General features: G+C 56.6%; 1 protein-coding gene across 5 annotated transcripts; it reads right to left on the reverse strand.

The window, feature by feature from the left end:
* Positions 1 to 297: 297 nt before the first annotated feature.
* Positions 298 to 14,697, reverse strand: CLCN2 (chloride voltage-gated channel 2). 5 transcript variants are annotated; one of them, XM_007468963.1, is made up of 24 exons: positions 14,305 to 14,697; positions 11,918 to 12,074; positions 11,644 to 11,775; positions 11,172 to 11,300; positions 10,954 to 11,087; positions 10,771 to 10,848; positions 10,603 to 10,681; positions 10,375 to 10,500; positions 10,193 to 10,277; positions 10,001 to 10,102; positions 9,048 to 9,132; positions 8,755 to 8,910; positions 8,301 to 8,370; positions 7,959 to 8,069; positions 7,526 to 7,739; positions 7,066 to 7,199; positions 6,649 to 6,821; positions 6,408 to 6,522; positions 6,124 to 6,197; positions 5,832 to 5,885; positions 5,651 to 5,689; positions 5,374 to 5,478; positions 1,032 to 1,118; positions 301 to 894 (listed from the first exon to the last, which is right to left on the reverse strand). In XM_007468963.1, the coding sequence occupies exons 1-24, from the start codon at positions 14,377 to 14,379 to the stop codon at positions 700 to 702; spliced, it is 2,709 nt and encodes a 902-aa protein (XP_007469025.1). In that variant the 5' UTR covers positions 14,380 to 14,697; the 3' UTR covers positions 301 to 699. The 5 variants fall into 5 exon arrangements, with proteins under 5 accessions (XP_007469028.1, XP_007469027.1, XP_007469025.1 ...); XM_007468964.1 differs by having other exon boundaries at positions 304 to 894; positions 7,959 to 8,018; positions 14,305 to 14,551; XM_007468962.1 differs by having other exon boundaries at positions 318 to 894; positions 5,832 to 5,891; positions 14,305 to 14,379.
* Positions 14,698 to 15,653: the final 956 nt, after the last annotated feature.

The raw sequence follows: 15,653 nt of genomic DNA on the forward strand, positions 1-15,653 counted from the left end.
AGGAATGGTGCCAACGAGTGACAGTCATGAGGGAGCGTCTCTCCTTGGGGAGGAAAGAGGGTAGTGCCTTTCTTGGCTGAACAAAAGGCCAAAGCTACCTTACTGGGGGACTGCACCCCAACCAGGGTGTTGATGAGCAAGCGGTGGTGGTGGCCTCTGCAGACCCTGCATTCCACGGACAGCAGGCTCTGGAGTTTTATGGCTGTTGGTGGGTGGGTGGCTGCTGAATCTGGAGCCTTGTAGGCTTTGGCAGGTGAGGGGGCCCAAGGTAAGAACAAGAGCCGGTGGGCACAAGCATTCTACATAGAAGTGGCTCATTAGGTGTTTATTTTGTTCTATTTAAGAATTTGTTTTATTAAATTAATATAAAAATCTTTGTAAATCTCTATATACATCTGGTCACGGGAGGTTCCAGTATAAACCCATATTACTTCTACCCCTTCCCTCAAAGGGGGAGCAGGGGTCAAGTGAACCCACCCCCACCCTGTCAGGGCAGTGCCGACCTTCCTGCCCTTGGAACATTTGCTGCAGGTGGGCACTGGGTCAGATTTCAGGTAGGATGAGCCAGGAGACGCTAGCACCCCAGGTCTGGAAGCGGGGCTGGAGCTCCTGTTTTCCCAAGGCAGAAGGAACAGGAGAGCTGCAGGATCTGGGCCGACAGCCATGGCCACTGCCATCCCAGGCCACCCCTTGAGGGGATCACTGGCACTTGTCGTCGCTGTCAGAAGGACTGCCCTCCCGGGGGAGGCCGTGGCGGGAGCGGGGCCCCCAGAGTGCATGCACCTCAGTGGTCTCTGTGTCACTGCTGCTGGTGGCACTGTCTCGGAAGCTGGCAAGGGGCGGCCGGACTTTCACACCCTGTGCTGTGACAGAGCCCTCGATAGCCTTCCGGAGCTGGAAAGGTGAGAGGATCAGATGTGTGGACTCGGAGCTCCCAGCTCAGACTCCTCCCCAGCACTTCCCTAGGTGGCTGGACATAAGCCTCTGAGCCTTTTTGGAAGTGGAAGTGGAAGTGGTCACTATCATCTCACCTCCTTTAGGGTGACAATTCCAATGAGTCTGCCAATACTGGTGACGTAAGCATGGTCCACTCCCAGCAGTGAGAAGATGGTGTGAGTCTGCGGGGTGGGGAGAAAACACATTGGACTTGATGTGTGAGGGGACAGCTCTAGATTATAGGCCAGAGGGACCCAGAACAAGGTGGTGGGGGGCAGTAGAAGGGGTGAGGATGGATGGTGAGGAAGGGGACAGAACCACTGGAGGAAAAAGAACAATAGAATGTTTCTGTAACCAGAGGCCTCAGAAACGTGACGGTGGGAATCTTTATGTTGCTTACATCGATGGAGCAAGGGACAGAGGAAGGCTTCTTTGTCCCACGTTAGAAAGGAGGTCAGAGGAGAGAACAACTGTTGAAATAGGACATCAGATGATTGGCCAGGCACCGGGCTAGGTCTTTCCTACATTAATATTTAATTTCAGTAGTGTCCTGAGAAGTAAGTATGATACCCATTCTACAGGAGAGGCAACGTGAAGGTCAGAGCTGAAGTGACTTGCTCAAGGTCACCAGGAAGAAGTGGCCTTGCAGCCCAGCTCACTTTTCATCACATTATAGAAGAAGGAAGCACAGCCCCAGTCATCCCATGCAGCTGTCCAATTAGTCATGGACGGAAGTTCCACACTCACCCCACTCCCCCTTAGGGGTATTGGCCCTGAATCCTCTGCCCCTAACTCACCTCTGTGGCTGATACATGCTTCCCATTGGCTCTCAGGTGGCTGGCCAGTTTTGGTACCCCTCCAATCTTGGCCTGCAGCACTCTACATCTCTCAAACAGTTTGCCTTTTCTGGGGCCCAAGTAGCATCCCGGGTCCTTTTGAGATGTAGCTTGCAGTCCAGGAGGACAACAGTCACGCCCATCCCCCCATGTTTTTCTTGCTTTGGGCCCTCCCCCCAGGCTTTCGAGTGTAATCACCAAGGGCTCAGAAATTGTCAGGCAGTTCCCCTTGTGCTCTAAGTGGATTTTCTTGGGCCAGATGTCTTGAAAAACACTCTACTGACTCAGCAGTTCCTGGAATTTTTGGCCCATCATTTAGCGCACCGTTTTGAGTTTACTTGTAAGCGTTTTGGCTTAATATTTGAATCAAAATGGGCATTAATAACCCAGCTTCCTGAGTACCACTTACTCAGAACTCACTGTTATCATCTTAACACTTTAAAAATGTTTTATTATACAGTGCTAAATTCTCCATCTAAGACATGACAGTAATTATAAAAGGAGATAGATAGTTCAGTTTTAGAATACACTTTTCTGTGCTCCTTCCATGCCTATGTCATAACTGTCATGTGGTTAGCAAGTTCCTCCTCATATCTAACTTGAATCCTATGTGCTACAAGTTATCTTTAATTTCTTCATAAGACTTCAGAGGGAAACATCGTTATGTTTCCTGTTTCAATAATCCCTTAGCCTTGCCTTATCATTTAATAATCCCTCTCAGCTTCTCCCAAGGATCCTATTAAATAGTTCCCATTGACTTTCTGTTCTCCACCATCCTAATCAGAGTGAGCTTCTGGCAGACTATATGCTTTTTAGATTTACAAACCACTTGTCCCACTAAGCCTTACTGATTGACTTTCTGAACATCCTGGCCATTCCCCCCAACCTCCTCACCATCCTCGCCAGACAGGGCTGCAACATCCTAATGGGTTCTTTCTGCCTCCCTTCCCTCCAACTTGGCTCTGCCATCCTAAGAGCTTTCTCAAACTTGAGTTAGACCCCAGACTCCCCAGAATGGCCCATTAAGACCCTTCCCAAACTCGCTCAGCCTGTCTTTCCAGCCTCAGATGCCACCAGCCACCCCAGCTTCCAGCCTCAGATAATCACTCATCCTTTCCTGAGAACATCCATTTCTTCCACGCTTCAGCCCTTCCCTCACGACACCATCTTTTAAAGTCTCCTGTTGTTCACCTCTCAGTATAAGTAGTAGCAGTAATTCCTAACATGTATCGAATACTTACTATGTGCTGGGCACTGTTCTAAGTGCTTCACATGTTATCAACTTTAATCCTCAGAAAAACCTATGTTGGCACAACGATCCCATTTTAAAGAGAAGGAGAGTGAGGCACAGAGGCTAAAAAATGTGACAGGGTCTCAGGTTCAGGCCGCTGGCACTCTAGCTTTCCCCTTCCACCCACTGCTGCTCTGCAGGCAGCCCTGAATGAATGAGGCACTCTGATGGTACGGGGACGTCCAGTTGCACAGGTTCCTAAATAGTCTCCGGTGTATTCCTCTTCCCTCTGCATGTTCCTTTCCTGGACTTCACTGCGCTACTACTTACTGACTCCTCAGGCCTACAAGGACATTTTGAATTCTCATCTTGTATGTTCTTATCACTTTCAGTTCTTTGTACTTTTGTTAGTTGGTTCCTCAAAGGCTTCATTTCTTCCTCTGATTTTTAAGTTTGCAACAAACACCTACTTTGTTCTTTTTCATTTTCATTTAATTAGACACCAGGGAGCCCATTGGAGGGCCCATACTTCTTGGGCTTGGAAACAGTGAATTGACAGGGAGAGGGTCAGTTTTGCCTTCCGAAAGAATCCTGGGATTGGGGCCAGGAAATCTGGCCTCTGGGCCTGACTCTGCTATATTGACTCGGGCAAGTAACCTCCTCACTGCCTCAGCTTCTCTGTGTATTAAAATGGTTAAATCCACAGGCTTTTGGGTCAGACCATCATGGATTCCAGCCCTAGTTCTGCTACTTACTAGCTGTGTAACCTTGGGCAACCTGCTTAACCTCTCTGAATCTCAATGTCCTCATAAAAACTAGAATAGAGGGGCTTCCCTGGTGGCGCAGTGGTTGGGAGTCCGCCTGCCGATGCAGGGGACGCGGGTTCGTGCCCCGGTCCGGGAAGATCCCATGTGCCGCAGGGCGGCTGGGCCCGTGAGCCATGGCCGATGAGCATGCGCGTCCAGAGCCTATGCTCCACAACGGGAGAGGCCACAACAGTGAGAGGCCCGTGTACCACCAAAAAGACAGAAAACCAAAACAAAACAAAAAAACAAAAAAACTAGAATAGAAAAACTAGAATATCACAATACCCATCTTACAGGGTGGTTGTGAGGATTAAATTAAACATGTGAAGAGCTTAGCCCACTGCTTGGCATGTAGCAGGCACTAAAAAAAAGCACGTCAGCATTATCATCATCATCGTGTGATGTCTGAGGATTAAGTAAGGTGATAGAAACGCTTTAGAGGTCTTAGGAAGAAAGGCTTTAAATAAAAGCCAAATATATTATTCACAGGCCTATCTTCTTTTTTTCTTGCAATTGCACTGCAGTTCCCCACTCATTTTGATCCGAGGTCTTTACCCAAAGGCTTATACGTTCCTTTATTACCTTTTACTTTTTTGTTTTTGTCCCCTGTTCTTCCTGCCCTGATTGTCTGCACTAGGCTGGCTCCTGGGCACAGTTTGTGTCTAAGCTAGCTGCGCAAGCTGCAGACCTTGGGAAAATTCCTCCCCTTCCCCCGTCTAATGTGCTCAGAGGCTCGCACGTTAAATCTGTCAACAGTTTAGCTAAACCCCCCTGGTTTTTGCCCAAGCAGCCTGCTGGGTGTGCCTGTACTCCCTGCCTTCGCTTAGAGGCCTGAAGGTGCCCAATGATGCCGGCTGCGCCATTCTTGGGGGGCCCGAGGCAGTCCTGCAAAGACAGCCCCCGCCCTCTGTTAGCGTCAGCGACACCCACCGCCAACCTGTCTGCACTCCAGTTTTCTCTGCATTTATGCAGGCCATTGTACCCTTCTGCTGAGCTATCTTCCTGTGTCCCTACCAGTTTTCCTTTGGCCTACACTGAGCCAGACTTTCTGGGGTCTGACATTCCAAGCCCCCCACTAGGCACTTCTCATCTTTGTTTATCTCTTCTCTGCAGTGTCCCCAATCCTACTTGGATGTTTGTTCGCTTGTTTATTAGATTTTCTTATCCTGCCTATTTCTCACCCATTTTTTTCAGCGTGGGTGTATCAGCCTTGTCAGGCGCTGGCAGCCTCCTGCCTAGCTCTGACTCTAGAGGGTCAGAGGCCTTCTGGCTTCCACCCAGCTCCAGCCCTGTCTTTGTTGCCGCTTTGGTCCAGAGTTCCCTGGGGGCAAGGCTGAGCAGAAGAAAAATGATGCCTGGCTTCACCATAGGCAGGAAGAGGCTAAGGGGCCCTGCTCCTGGCCTCCCATCGTTTGAAGCAATGTGTTTGAAAAACATCTTAGCACAGAGCCCACTCTCTGCTGTCTCTTTTTTCCCCACTGGCTTGAGTCCAAACTTGTGGGAGGACTTAGCTCCCCACCCTGTGCTCCTGAGAGCCCAGGCGGCCCCAGGCCTCTGGCCCTACCTTGTGCAAAGAGGTCCGCTCCACCAGCTGGAAGGGGGCAGGGTCAATTTTGCAGTCGCTGAAGTTGACAGGTTCATCTAGTTGCTGCTCCTCCCACTCTAGAATCTGAGGGGACAAGACTAGGAGGGTTAGGAAGAAAGTACCAACAGCTGTTCTCACCTCCTTGAAAGTTGGCCTGCCCTTTTTCCTGCCCCATGGTCCCTCCCATGGGGACAGCAGGCAACATGATGACTGAACACACTCAGGAAGAAGGGTCCAGAGTCCAGTCACACCTTACCTCCTCAGGGGTCATCTCGCCCTCCAGGTCTGAGTCACTCTAGGAGAGAGGAAGGAAGGTTGGCAGCTAGGGGCTTGGGGGAGGTGGTGTATCTCACCAGCTCAGGGGAAGCTTACCCTGCCTAGAGCCCGGCCCTCCCTGTCTAGTGCTCCTGAGCTGCAGGAAGAAAGGGAGCACTTACCGCCAAGGAAATTCGGACCCGCTTCGGCTTGCGTTTGTCACATTTTTCCGACTTCTCCAACTTTGTTAGCGCCAAACCAGAGAGAAGAGGAGTTGATGTTATAGGGAGGAGGGAGGTGAGGGCAAGCGGTGGGGCTGGGAGGAAGGGCACAATGCAGGGACAGCTGACATCCAGGAGGGAAGAAGGGCAGGGAGAGTGCAGGCAGGCACTGCAGGGTTAACGGACAGGTGGTCTCAGCGTCAGAGACGGAGCTGGAGAGAAAGAGCCAGATGGAGAGGCTCTAACCACTCACCTCTGAAGCAGGCTCGGGGGGCGGACTGCCACAGAAGAGGCTTCTGAGGGCGATGCCTGCCTGCTCCATGTTCCCTGTGTTCCCAAACACAAGGCCCTGAGGGCAATGTCATCCTTGCTGGAGAGGACCAGGAGAGGTGAGGAGGGCAAGGGGAGAGGTGTCCTGGTTCTGCTCCTGGCCCATCTGGGCAGCCTCTTAGCTGGGATGTGCTCCAGTAAAAAGGTTGGGCAGGGACCCTAGTGCATCTCCGGGGCTGGCTCCGTCGTGCTAGCAGATGGGCTCACCTGTGGGACTCTCCTTGAGGTTCACGGTGTTGCTGGGCCCCCTCTTGAGAGCAGGCTTCAGGGGCTTGTGAGTCTCCCCCCGTGCTGCAGGGAAGCCCGAGTCTTCTGTGTTCACCTGCACAGGCAGGAAGGGGTTGGGGAGCCCATGGCCTTGGACCACCTCTAAGTCGCCCTCCCAAACAGTCTACACAATGACATTTAGGAAGTCTGGCTGCCCCTGCCATGGGGCTTTTCCCCTCACCTGGAAGAGGAGGGACGTCTCAGGACTGGGGGGACTCTCCTGATCAGAGGGGGAAGAGGTCCGGGCAGCTCGATGCTCCTGCATGTACTGCCGCCGGCGGGCTGGGCTCAGCTGAGCCCCCAGCAATGCCACCACCTGTGAGCACTCGATGGAGCCCAGGAGGATCATGGACTCTGGATAGAGCAGGTGGGAGGACTCAGGAGCTGGGGGTGAGGCCCTCCTACCCCCCCCAACCTTCTCTCACACCCAGTGTGGGGCCTTGGACACAAACCACACTCCCGAGGGAAACCCTGGCTGGGTTTGCTAGCTTACTGCCTTTGGAACCAAGGAGACTGGTCCTGAGCTCCTGCCCCTCCCCCTTCCTGAGCAGCGACCCGGGCAGATGACCCTAGCACCTGGGCCCTCTCCTGGTCTCACCAGGGGACTCTACTAGGGCCAGCACGCGGCCCTTGGTCCTGTGCAGTGCCAACCGCAGGTCCCGGAAGGTGCAGCTGAGGGCCACGTGGGGAACATCCCGCACCATGATGTCCTCCACTCGCACCCGGTACTGCCTGAGAGCAGAGAGAGGCACGTGGTTTGCCGTCAGCATGGGGAGGGTAGCCTGGAGCACTACTATCCCAGGGCCGTGAGGAAGGCCCCAGAGCCTATGGGGACGAGGGCTAAGGGCCGAGGTGTACCTACTGCCTTCGTTCTGCTGGGGTGGGTCAGCCACAGCTCCCCCAGGGAGTGGACAAGGGCAGCTCTGGCCAGTAGGGAGCAGGGTGGCTGGTCTCCCAGCCTCACTGGCTGAAGACCTTGCTGGAGGTGGGTAGGAGGGAGTCCTAGGGTGGCTTCTGCCCCTCAACCGCTCCCCCCCTTGTCACCCAGTCCTCCATACTGGTGGCGGCCCCAGCCCAGCTCAGGCAGATAGGGCAGTTTCTTGATTCGGATGATGCTGTCATAGAGTGAGGGCTGTAGGCTCTGGGCAACGGCGTTGGCCAGGATGACGGCGATCATAACAGGCAGGATGTGGGCGATCTGGCCTGTGAGCTCGAACACGATCACGGCCGTGGACACTGTGTGTGTCACTGCTCCTGCCAGCGCAGCTGCCCCTGGGGACAGCCACCCTCAGTCTCCTCAGGGTGCCCAGGCCCCAGATGACCCCACCCCCCAGTCCTGTAGGGACCCTCTGGGCTGCCCAGTACAATCCTGGGGAGTGGGCTTCTGCCGCCGAGAGAAGCCTGGTTTCTGCCAGCAGGGGGCGCCAGAGCCTCTGGCCCTGTGGCCCAGCCAGGGGTTTTCCAAGACAGACGGGGACCTGCAGCACTCACCCACCACTGCATAGCCTCCAGGCACAATCCGGTAAGTGCTGCCGTCTGTGTGAATCCCGTCTGGGAACCAGGCAGCCATGCTTTCGCCCACCAGACGCCCAAATGCTGCTCCTTCAGGGAGGGGGGTGGGAATTGAAACAAGTAGTGGAGGGGGTGGGCAGGGACACTAGGAAGAGAGAGGGTCAGAGGGTAGGGGAGGGGGCCGGTGGGTCATTCAGTGCAGGGGACTGCCCTGCGGGGGCGGGGGCGGGTACTGGACCAAAACCCGCTCCCAGGCAGACAGGGGACAGCCAGGGGGCAGCCAGAGGGTGCAGGCTGGGAGAACCGCAGCTGAGGACTCACCAATAACAAAGACAGGCATGAAGGCCCCGCAGGGCACTGGGATGGTGGTGGCCAGTGCAGACATCCAGAACTGCAGGCAGGAGGTCGTTCAAACAGGTAGAGGCGCCTCCAGGCCCCAGGCAGCTCCCAGCTCCACCCCAGAAGCCTACCTTGCTTATCAGTCAGGCACAAACTTCCCAGCTATCTTGGAATCCCCCAGAGGTGAAGGAAAGGAGGACTCAGGCACCAGGTGGCTTGGGTTCAAATCCTCACCCTGCCATCTAGCTGTGTGACTTTGGGCCAGTTACTTAACCTCTTTGTGCCTCGACTTCCCATCTTTAAAACAGGGGTACTAATAGTACCTTTCTCACAGCATTGTTGTGAGGCTTAAAGGAGTTAACATACGGAAAGCGCTTACAACAGTGCCCCACACCTAGTAAGTTTATGTTGTCTATACCTACGTAAGGAGCCCCACCTTCATGAGAATGAAGATGACCAGGGTGAGGAAGACGTTGGCGCGTGGTGGGTTCCAGGCCTGTGAGGTTCCAGGTGGCTCAAGCTCCTCCATCAGGCCCTGGCGGACCCACGTCCGGTTGTCAAACAGGGTGACCAGTGTCTCTTTCTGTGAGAGCTGTAGATGAACAGGGTGCCTAAGGCTGGGGGACAGACAGGATGAAGGAAAGGGGCCCACAGGAGAGCAGGGACTGTTGGCTTTAGAAGGGATGCATCCCAAGAGAAAGTACAAGTTCCTGTTCTGCCTGGGGTTACCTGTCCGGCCATGAACTGTCCAAAGCCAGGGGGGAAGGTCAGAGTAGAGATGAGCAGGGTCACCAGAGCCGGGAAGAGCAGGCGTCTAGAGATGTAGATTTCACAGCATCAAATACTTACTACAGACTGGTGATAGGCTTGGGTGCCCTCACATACCTCAGGGCTGAGGTCACAGCAGGGCCTCGGCTCTTACATAAAAGCACACAGTTCTGAAAGAAGGCCCCCTTTGCCATCCATGATACGACGTCTCTGAGGGTGATGGCCATCCAGGGTTATAATGAACCCAAATGCCTTTCTGTTGGCTCCTGACTCCCTAAGTGGGTAGCACCAGCAGAAAATTCATCCCCCCAGTCCTCTTTGGACACCTCTAAGCTGTGACGCCTCCTCTCACGCTCAAGTTTCTTCTGCCTCTGTCTGTTTCTCTGAGGTGACTTAACAGGGAAGGTCACACAACATATACTCCAATAAAGAGGTTAAAAAAAACAAAACAGTGAAGGTCGGTGTTGGGGGAAGCCAGGGTCACTCATGAAGTTGACCGAAGGTGCCAAAGGGAGCAGGTTCAGTTGGTTGCCCCTTCCCTGAAGGACGGCAGTCCCAAAAGAAGTCATGTCTCAGGCCTCCCCACTCCCAATCCTCAGGGTCACAACTGAGAGAGCTGTGCTCCATGAGGGAAGAACTAAGACTCAAACATTCTCCAGGGAGCATTGCTATCTGGCCCAGGCCAAGAGCCTACAGGAAGCCTTAGCCTTTGATCCAAAATGCCCTCTGCCACTGACTAAAAATCCAAAAGTGCCAATTTTCAGGTAATTCAAATAAAAGTCAAAATGTTCAGTCTGGAAAACACCACTGAGTGCCTATTGTTGACTGGGCCACTATCTGCCATCTCACCTGTCACCCCCCTTCCCCCAGGCCATGACCCTCACACAACCCAAAGTGCCCCAGAGTCAACTCACTTCTTCATGAGGAAACGGTTGATGGTCTTCTGCTTCCGCATCACCTGGACAATCTTCCGGTTCAGGTAGACAAAGAGCGCTCCCCCGAAGCCACTTGCAATACTGGAGAGGGAACAAGCACCTGGGTGAAAGAAGGTCTCCCCTCTCTTACCTCCTCCTCTCTGACCCACCTCAGCTCCCTCGGCTCCTCACCCAATGACAGCAAAGGCCGGCAGCTCCTGGAGGTCGAAGGGGAAGTCAAGCCGGAACCGGGTTTTGAAGAGAGCCGTAATGGTCTCTGAAGGGAAGCAGAGTAGCAGAGGGAGGTGGCTGTAGCCTCGGAGGTCCCCACCTGAGCCATTTCAGGGCCCCTCTCATGCCCCAGGTCCCCCCACCTTCATCACGGTTCCAGACTGCCAAGACCCGGAAGATGAAGGCACTGAAGGTGGCGGCAAAGAAGCCCCGCCAGTAGTTCCGCACAGCGAAGAAGGTAGAGGTGACCTCGATGCTGAAGAGCACACCTGCAGGGGCGGGGTGTGGGCAAGGAGAGCGCCCCTTGAGGCCTGGGTCTGGCCTATCGTCTCAGACCCAAGGGCAGGGCTGGGGCTGACCTGACTGCCCACCTCCAATGGGTGCCGCAAAGCAGCAGCCTACTCCCACGGCACAGGCGGCGGCCAGCATCTCTGTGTTCCGGGATTCGTTCTGGCGAGAGCGGTGGAAAGGGGAGTTGGCGATAGTGTGGGCTCAGCAGCCCATCCCTCCCCTCTGCCTTCTCCCAAGGTCCCCCTTACCTCATAGATGCCCCCGAACAGGGAGAGGAACTTGCTGAGGAGAGCAGCACACATGCTTGCGATATGCACAAAAGGGCCCTGGGAGGTGGGGGCAGGTGGTGAGTGGGGAAGGGGCACACCCTGACCTTGGCCTGGCTTCTTCCTCCACTTGATGGACTCCTTTATTCCCCAACCTGCACTTACCTCTTTGCCGAGGGGCATCCCACTGCCGAGGGCACAGGTCAGCCCGATAACCTTAGCTACGAAGGTCTTGAGGGTGAGGTATTCCTTGAGCACCACTCCCCGCAAGATGGTCTTCATCTCGGGGATGCCGGACCCTGGGAAGGCACAATCCCAGGAGAGTCATTTGATGTGCTGGTTTCAGGAGGTCCCATCTCCACCCTCTTTCTCTTCTATTGTACCGACAGCCTGAGGAGCCAGGATCTGTGTGAATCCAGCAGAGAAAGTGATGAGGACGACGGGGTAGGTGACCCAGGCCAGATACTGGAGTAAGAGGTTAGTGTTCAAGCCCCGGGACATCCACTGCTGAGCTGTGGGGAGAGGATGTGCCATTGGAGCTCCGAAGTGCACACCCAGTTCCTGCCTGGCCACTGGACATACTGGTGTGACAAGGTGTCCCAGGGAATATCACACAGAGCACAGGCACAAGGGGTAGGGAGGGGGCTAGAGGGCATGCACGGAGACAAAGATCACTATAGGTAAGAGGGTCAGTTGGACAGGTGTGGCAACAAGTTGTGGCCTATGGGAGTGGCAGTGATTATGCCTGAAGATGGGGCAGTCAGGCTGGCTGGGGGAAGTGGTCAATGGACAAGTGTGGCATAAAGGAGGCAGGTTGGTTCTCCCTAGCTCTTCCCCACCAGCCCTTGTCCTCACCCTGCAGGCAGGCAGCGATGGCATAGTCCATGGCCCAGCTGACCAGTGCCATGAGGAGCCCCAGCAGGACCAGGAAGATCCAGTCTTCACCAACCCTGGACACTAGGAACTTATGGCAGTGTACAGTACAGACTGGGAGCAGGGAAGGGAAGAAGGGGAGGCTGGCACCAAAGTGCTCCTAGCCCTGTCCCCCCGCCCCCCACAGGCAGCTCTAATGGTCTCGGAGCCCCTCAGCACAGCACAGCCAAGTCCCCTGCCCCAACCCAGGTCTCACTACGGCATCGGGTGCAACGGCTCTGTCCGTATTCCAGAAGCTCTGGGGCAGCCCGAGGGGAAGGTGGACCCCTCCAGGGCTCAGGCCCTCCCAGACGGATCCGAGCAGCTTCCTCTTTGGCAAAGGCCCCAAGGTCCTGAGTATACCTGCCATACATCTGAGAAATAGGGAAGATGGGGGTCAGCAGACATGGGCCGAGTGGGGATGGAGGGAGGGCTCCTGGGGCCTCAACTCCCCTTCTCCCAGTCCCTACATTATATACCCCTTCTTGAACCCACACTTCCCACTTGGGCTTGGGGTGTGGGAACAATGCACACTGCAGATCGTGGGGGCTGTCCTGGCTGGAGTGATGGGGACAGCCATGGTACAGGGACACAGCTCTGGGGGTGGTAGAATAATCGGTCCCCTTCTCACAAGCCTGGGGAGGCATGGAGCACTGAGGAGGAGTGGGAGGGAAGGCCCCAGAGGAGGAAAAGATGGAAAAACCTACGGCAGTCTGCAAGTGGGAGGAGGGAAGGTCAGAGAATAGGGGATGGTCAAGGGCATATGGGTAACAATAAGGGCCTCATGGAACCGGGGGCAGCTGCATTGGGCCTAGGAACAGGCGGGGCCCCAATCCTTATCACGTTCCTGCTGGGCCTCTGGCTTGGAACCGACTCAGCTGCACCCTCCCACCCACCCTAATCCCCGTGTCCCCATTCTCCACACCCACCCCCCACCAGCCTGCCAGCCCAGCTGGGAGTGGAAAGCCTCTCTGGATGGGGAGAGAGTGCTTGGTGGCCTCAGCCCCATTCTGGAGCTGCCCTGAGACCAGTGGTGGGTTGGGGGATAGCAGAAGCTGATGGCTGGAGTGTGACCGTGAATGCTGGGGTGATGGGATCCGAGAGTGGCTGAGCAGTGGCTAGACCTGCCAAGCTGGGTGTGTGTTGGGGGGCAGGGAGGAGTAGATTCCGGCTGCCACCCGCAGAGCTTCGGGACACAAAGGACTCCTGTTGGGGCTGGGGGGGGGTGGGGGGGGGGGGGGGGAGAGAGAGAGCTAGAGCGCAGGAAAGGGACGAGAGGGAACCAGCGAGAGGAGAAAGAGGGGGAAAAGAGAGTCCAGGGGAAAGGGCAGAGAAGAGAGAGAAGGAAACCAGAGGGGAAGAAAGGAGGAGGAAAAGAGAGAGTAGAGTAATAAAGAGGCAGACAGCGCAGGAGGGGGAGGTGAGTGAGTGACAGAAAGACAAAGGGATCGGAAGGACAAGAGGGAGAGGCTGGAGCAGAGAGTGCCAGGGAGAGAGCTTGACCCTGAGAACTCACTCCAGAGATAGAGACCGGGCGAAGGAGATGGAGAAGCAGCTGGTGCCTGGCTTGCTAGACCAGCGTCCCACGCAGACTGACAGACACATCCCACCCTGTGCAGCGGCTAACCCCTCTGCCCTCGCTCCACCCTCACCTTTGCCACCTCTCCCTGTCATCGTGTTTCATGCAGTCACTCTTTCTTGTAACTGGGCACCTCCTAGCCTCAGATACAGCCCGGGCCCCCTTCTCCTGGAGAAGTTCCTTCCCTGCCTCCTTCCTGGGCAAATTCGGGCCCACGCTGATAAAAAAGAGTTACAAGGCCCACTCCCTTCCCTAGAGTTTGGGTCCCCCACCCCAGTGACACAAGCAGAGGCAAAAGGTTTCTCAAACACTAAGTTGCAGTGGTGGCTGTGAGTCGGCGCAGATCCCCAGGACCCCTGCTTCTAATGACACTGAGGGACAGCCCTGGGGTGGGGGTGGGGCTGGACACCCAGGGTCAGATGAGCAAAGGTCCCAACTCCTGCTTGACCCATCCTCCCGTAAGGCTCCTGTGCCCCAGGGTGGCAGGCCACATTTTTCCAGAGAATCCACTGAGGGGTTCCTGCTAGTGCTGGATTGCCAGCTCCCAGGGGTTAAGGGCCGGAGCTGGGTTTGGGTCTGATCATCTTCCTAGCAGTGCCATACACATAGTGGAGACAGAAGGAACGTCTCAGATGGTGGAAACTCAGGGCAGAAAGAGAAAGTTCAAGCATGTGAGTGGTGCTGGGGAGGGGTAGTAGGGTGCTGAGACTTGGACCCAAGTGGCAGTGGGGAGGAGCAAAGAAAAGTTGGTGGGGGGAGTAAAGGGAAGGACACCTGGAACAGGCACCTGAAGTCCTTGTCGTCTGCAGGCCCCCAGCCTCAGCCAGAAACCTGCATGCAGCGTTCCACCCTTTAGCGCTCCAGGCTCTCAGGCCCTCGAGCCTCAGTTTCCCCAGCTCAGAGGGCTGGGGCGGGGTTAGGGTAGCCCCCCCCCAACGCCCCCGTCCCCGTCCTCGCGCTTCCACGGGTAACCAGGAGCAGCGGTCCAGGAGCACACTCCTCAGGGCTCTGCTGGCTTCACTTACCAGGGTCTGCTCATACTGCAGCGCCCGTGGCTCCATCCCTTCCTCCGCCGCCGCCGCCCCCGCCGCCGCCGCCATCTCCGCTCACAGCCCTCTGGCCTCCCGCCGCGGCTCGGGCTCTGGCCCGGACTCGCCTCCCGGCCCGGAGAGCCCGCGCCCACACCCGTCCTGTCCCCGTAGCCTGGGCGGCCGAGTGCAGAGAGCGGCGGGCCCCGGGCGGGCGCCGCTGGCGCAGCCTCCCGCTCTCGTCCCCTCCTCGGCGGGCGGGCCGAGGGCGGTGCCCTCCGTGCTGCTCCGCCCGCCGGCCCATCTAAGGGAGCCGGCCCAACGCGGCCGGGGTCCGCGTTGGGGCCGCCTCCCGGGCTCGGGAGGGGCGGCAGGGGGCGCTTGGAACGCGTGAGCCCGGACCCAGTCTCTGCCGAGGCGGGTGGTTGAGAGCGGCGACCGGGCCAGGGCGGGGACGGGTCCACTGGCACGTGGAGGGGCCGGGCGGGGTCTATGGCTCTCCGCGCCCGGCCGGGAGGGGCGGGACTCGCCCGGGCTCTGTAGGGCCTGGGGTCGGGGGCTGCCGAGCCGTCTAAATCAGACTTTCTGGCCCAATCCCTCAGGAGCGGCGTCCTCTCTTGCTTCTCCGCTGGGGCCAAGGGCTCAGACTGGCCTGGCAGGGCCCCTCCACTCCGTCGGGGGTGAGAAACAAAGCTGGGGGGACTCGGAGGGGGACGCTAGGCCCAGAAGGGGGGGTGCTTGGAACTGGGACCCTCGGTCTCTCTCATCCCCTTCCTTTCTCTTTGCCTTCTTCGCGGCTCCCCGAGGGTAGGTGCACTTGGAGCAACTTGGCCTTCGGCTTGTGCGGGGGTGGAGGTGGAGAGGGAATGGGAAGGGGTGAGGCCAGAGGGAAGGGAGGTCTAGGTGCCTGGGAGTCGGGCGTGGGGGGACAGAGGTCGCTTCTCCCTGGCAGGGCCCAAGGAGAAATCCGAGTAGCTGCTCACGTCTAGCCGCCAAGGGGGAACGGCCTGCTGGCGCTCTGCGCTCTGCGTTCTCTGTAAGGGTCCGAAGGATAGAGCAGTGGGTGGGGTGAGCACAGGTGGATGGGCAGTGTCAGAGATAGTGTGAGGGGGGAAGGGCCAGTGTCCGGGAAACAGGTAGTGTGCCTGGAGGAGGCAGCACCAGGGTGAAGGGGCATGTGGGAGCAGCGGGGGTTCCCAGGAGGAGGGAGCAGTGTCCAGGAAAGGGGCAGTGTGAGAGCCGGCACCCTAGAGGAAGGGGCAATGTAAAGGAAGAAGTGGTATCCGTAGAAGAGGATTGTGTCAGGATGAAGGAGCACATAGGAGAGCTTGTCCAGGAGAGGGTCG

This window comes from Lipotes vexillifer, unplaced genomic scaffold (genome assembly GCF_000442215.2).
Source record: "Lipotes vexillifer unplaced genomic scaffold, Lipotes_vexillifer_v1.1 scaffold263, whole genome shotgun sequence".
In the NCBI taxonomy this organism is placed as follows: Eukaryota; Metazoa; Chordata; class Mammalia; order Artiodactyla; family Lipotidae; genus Lipotes; species Lipotes vexillifer.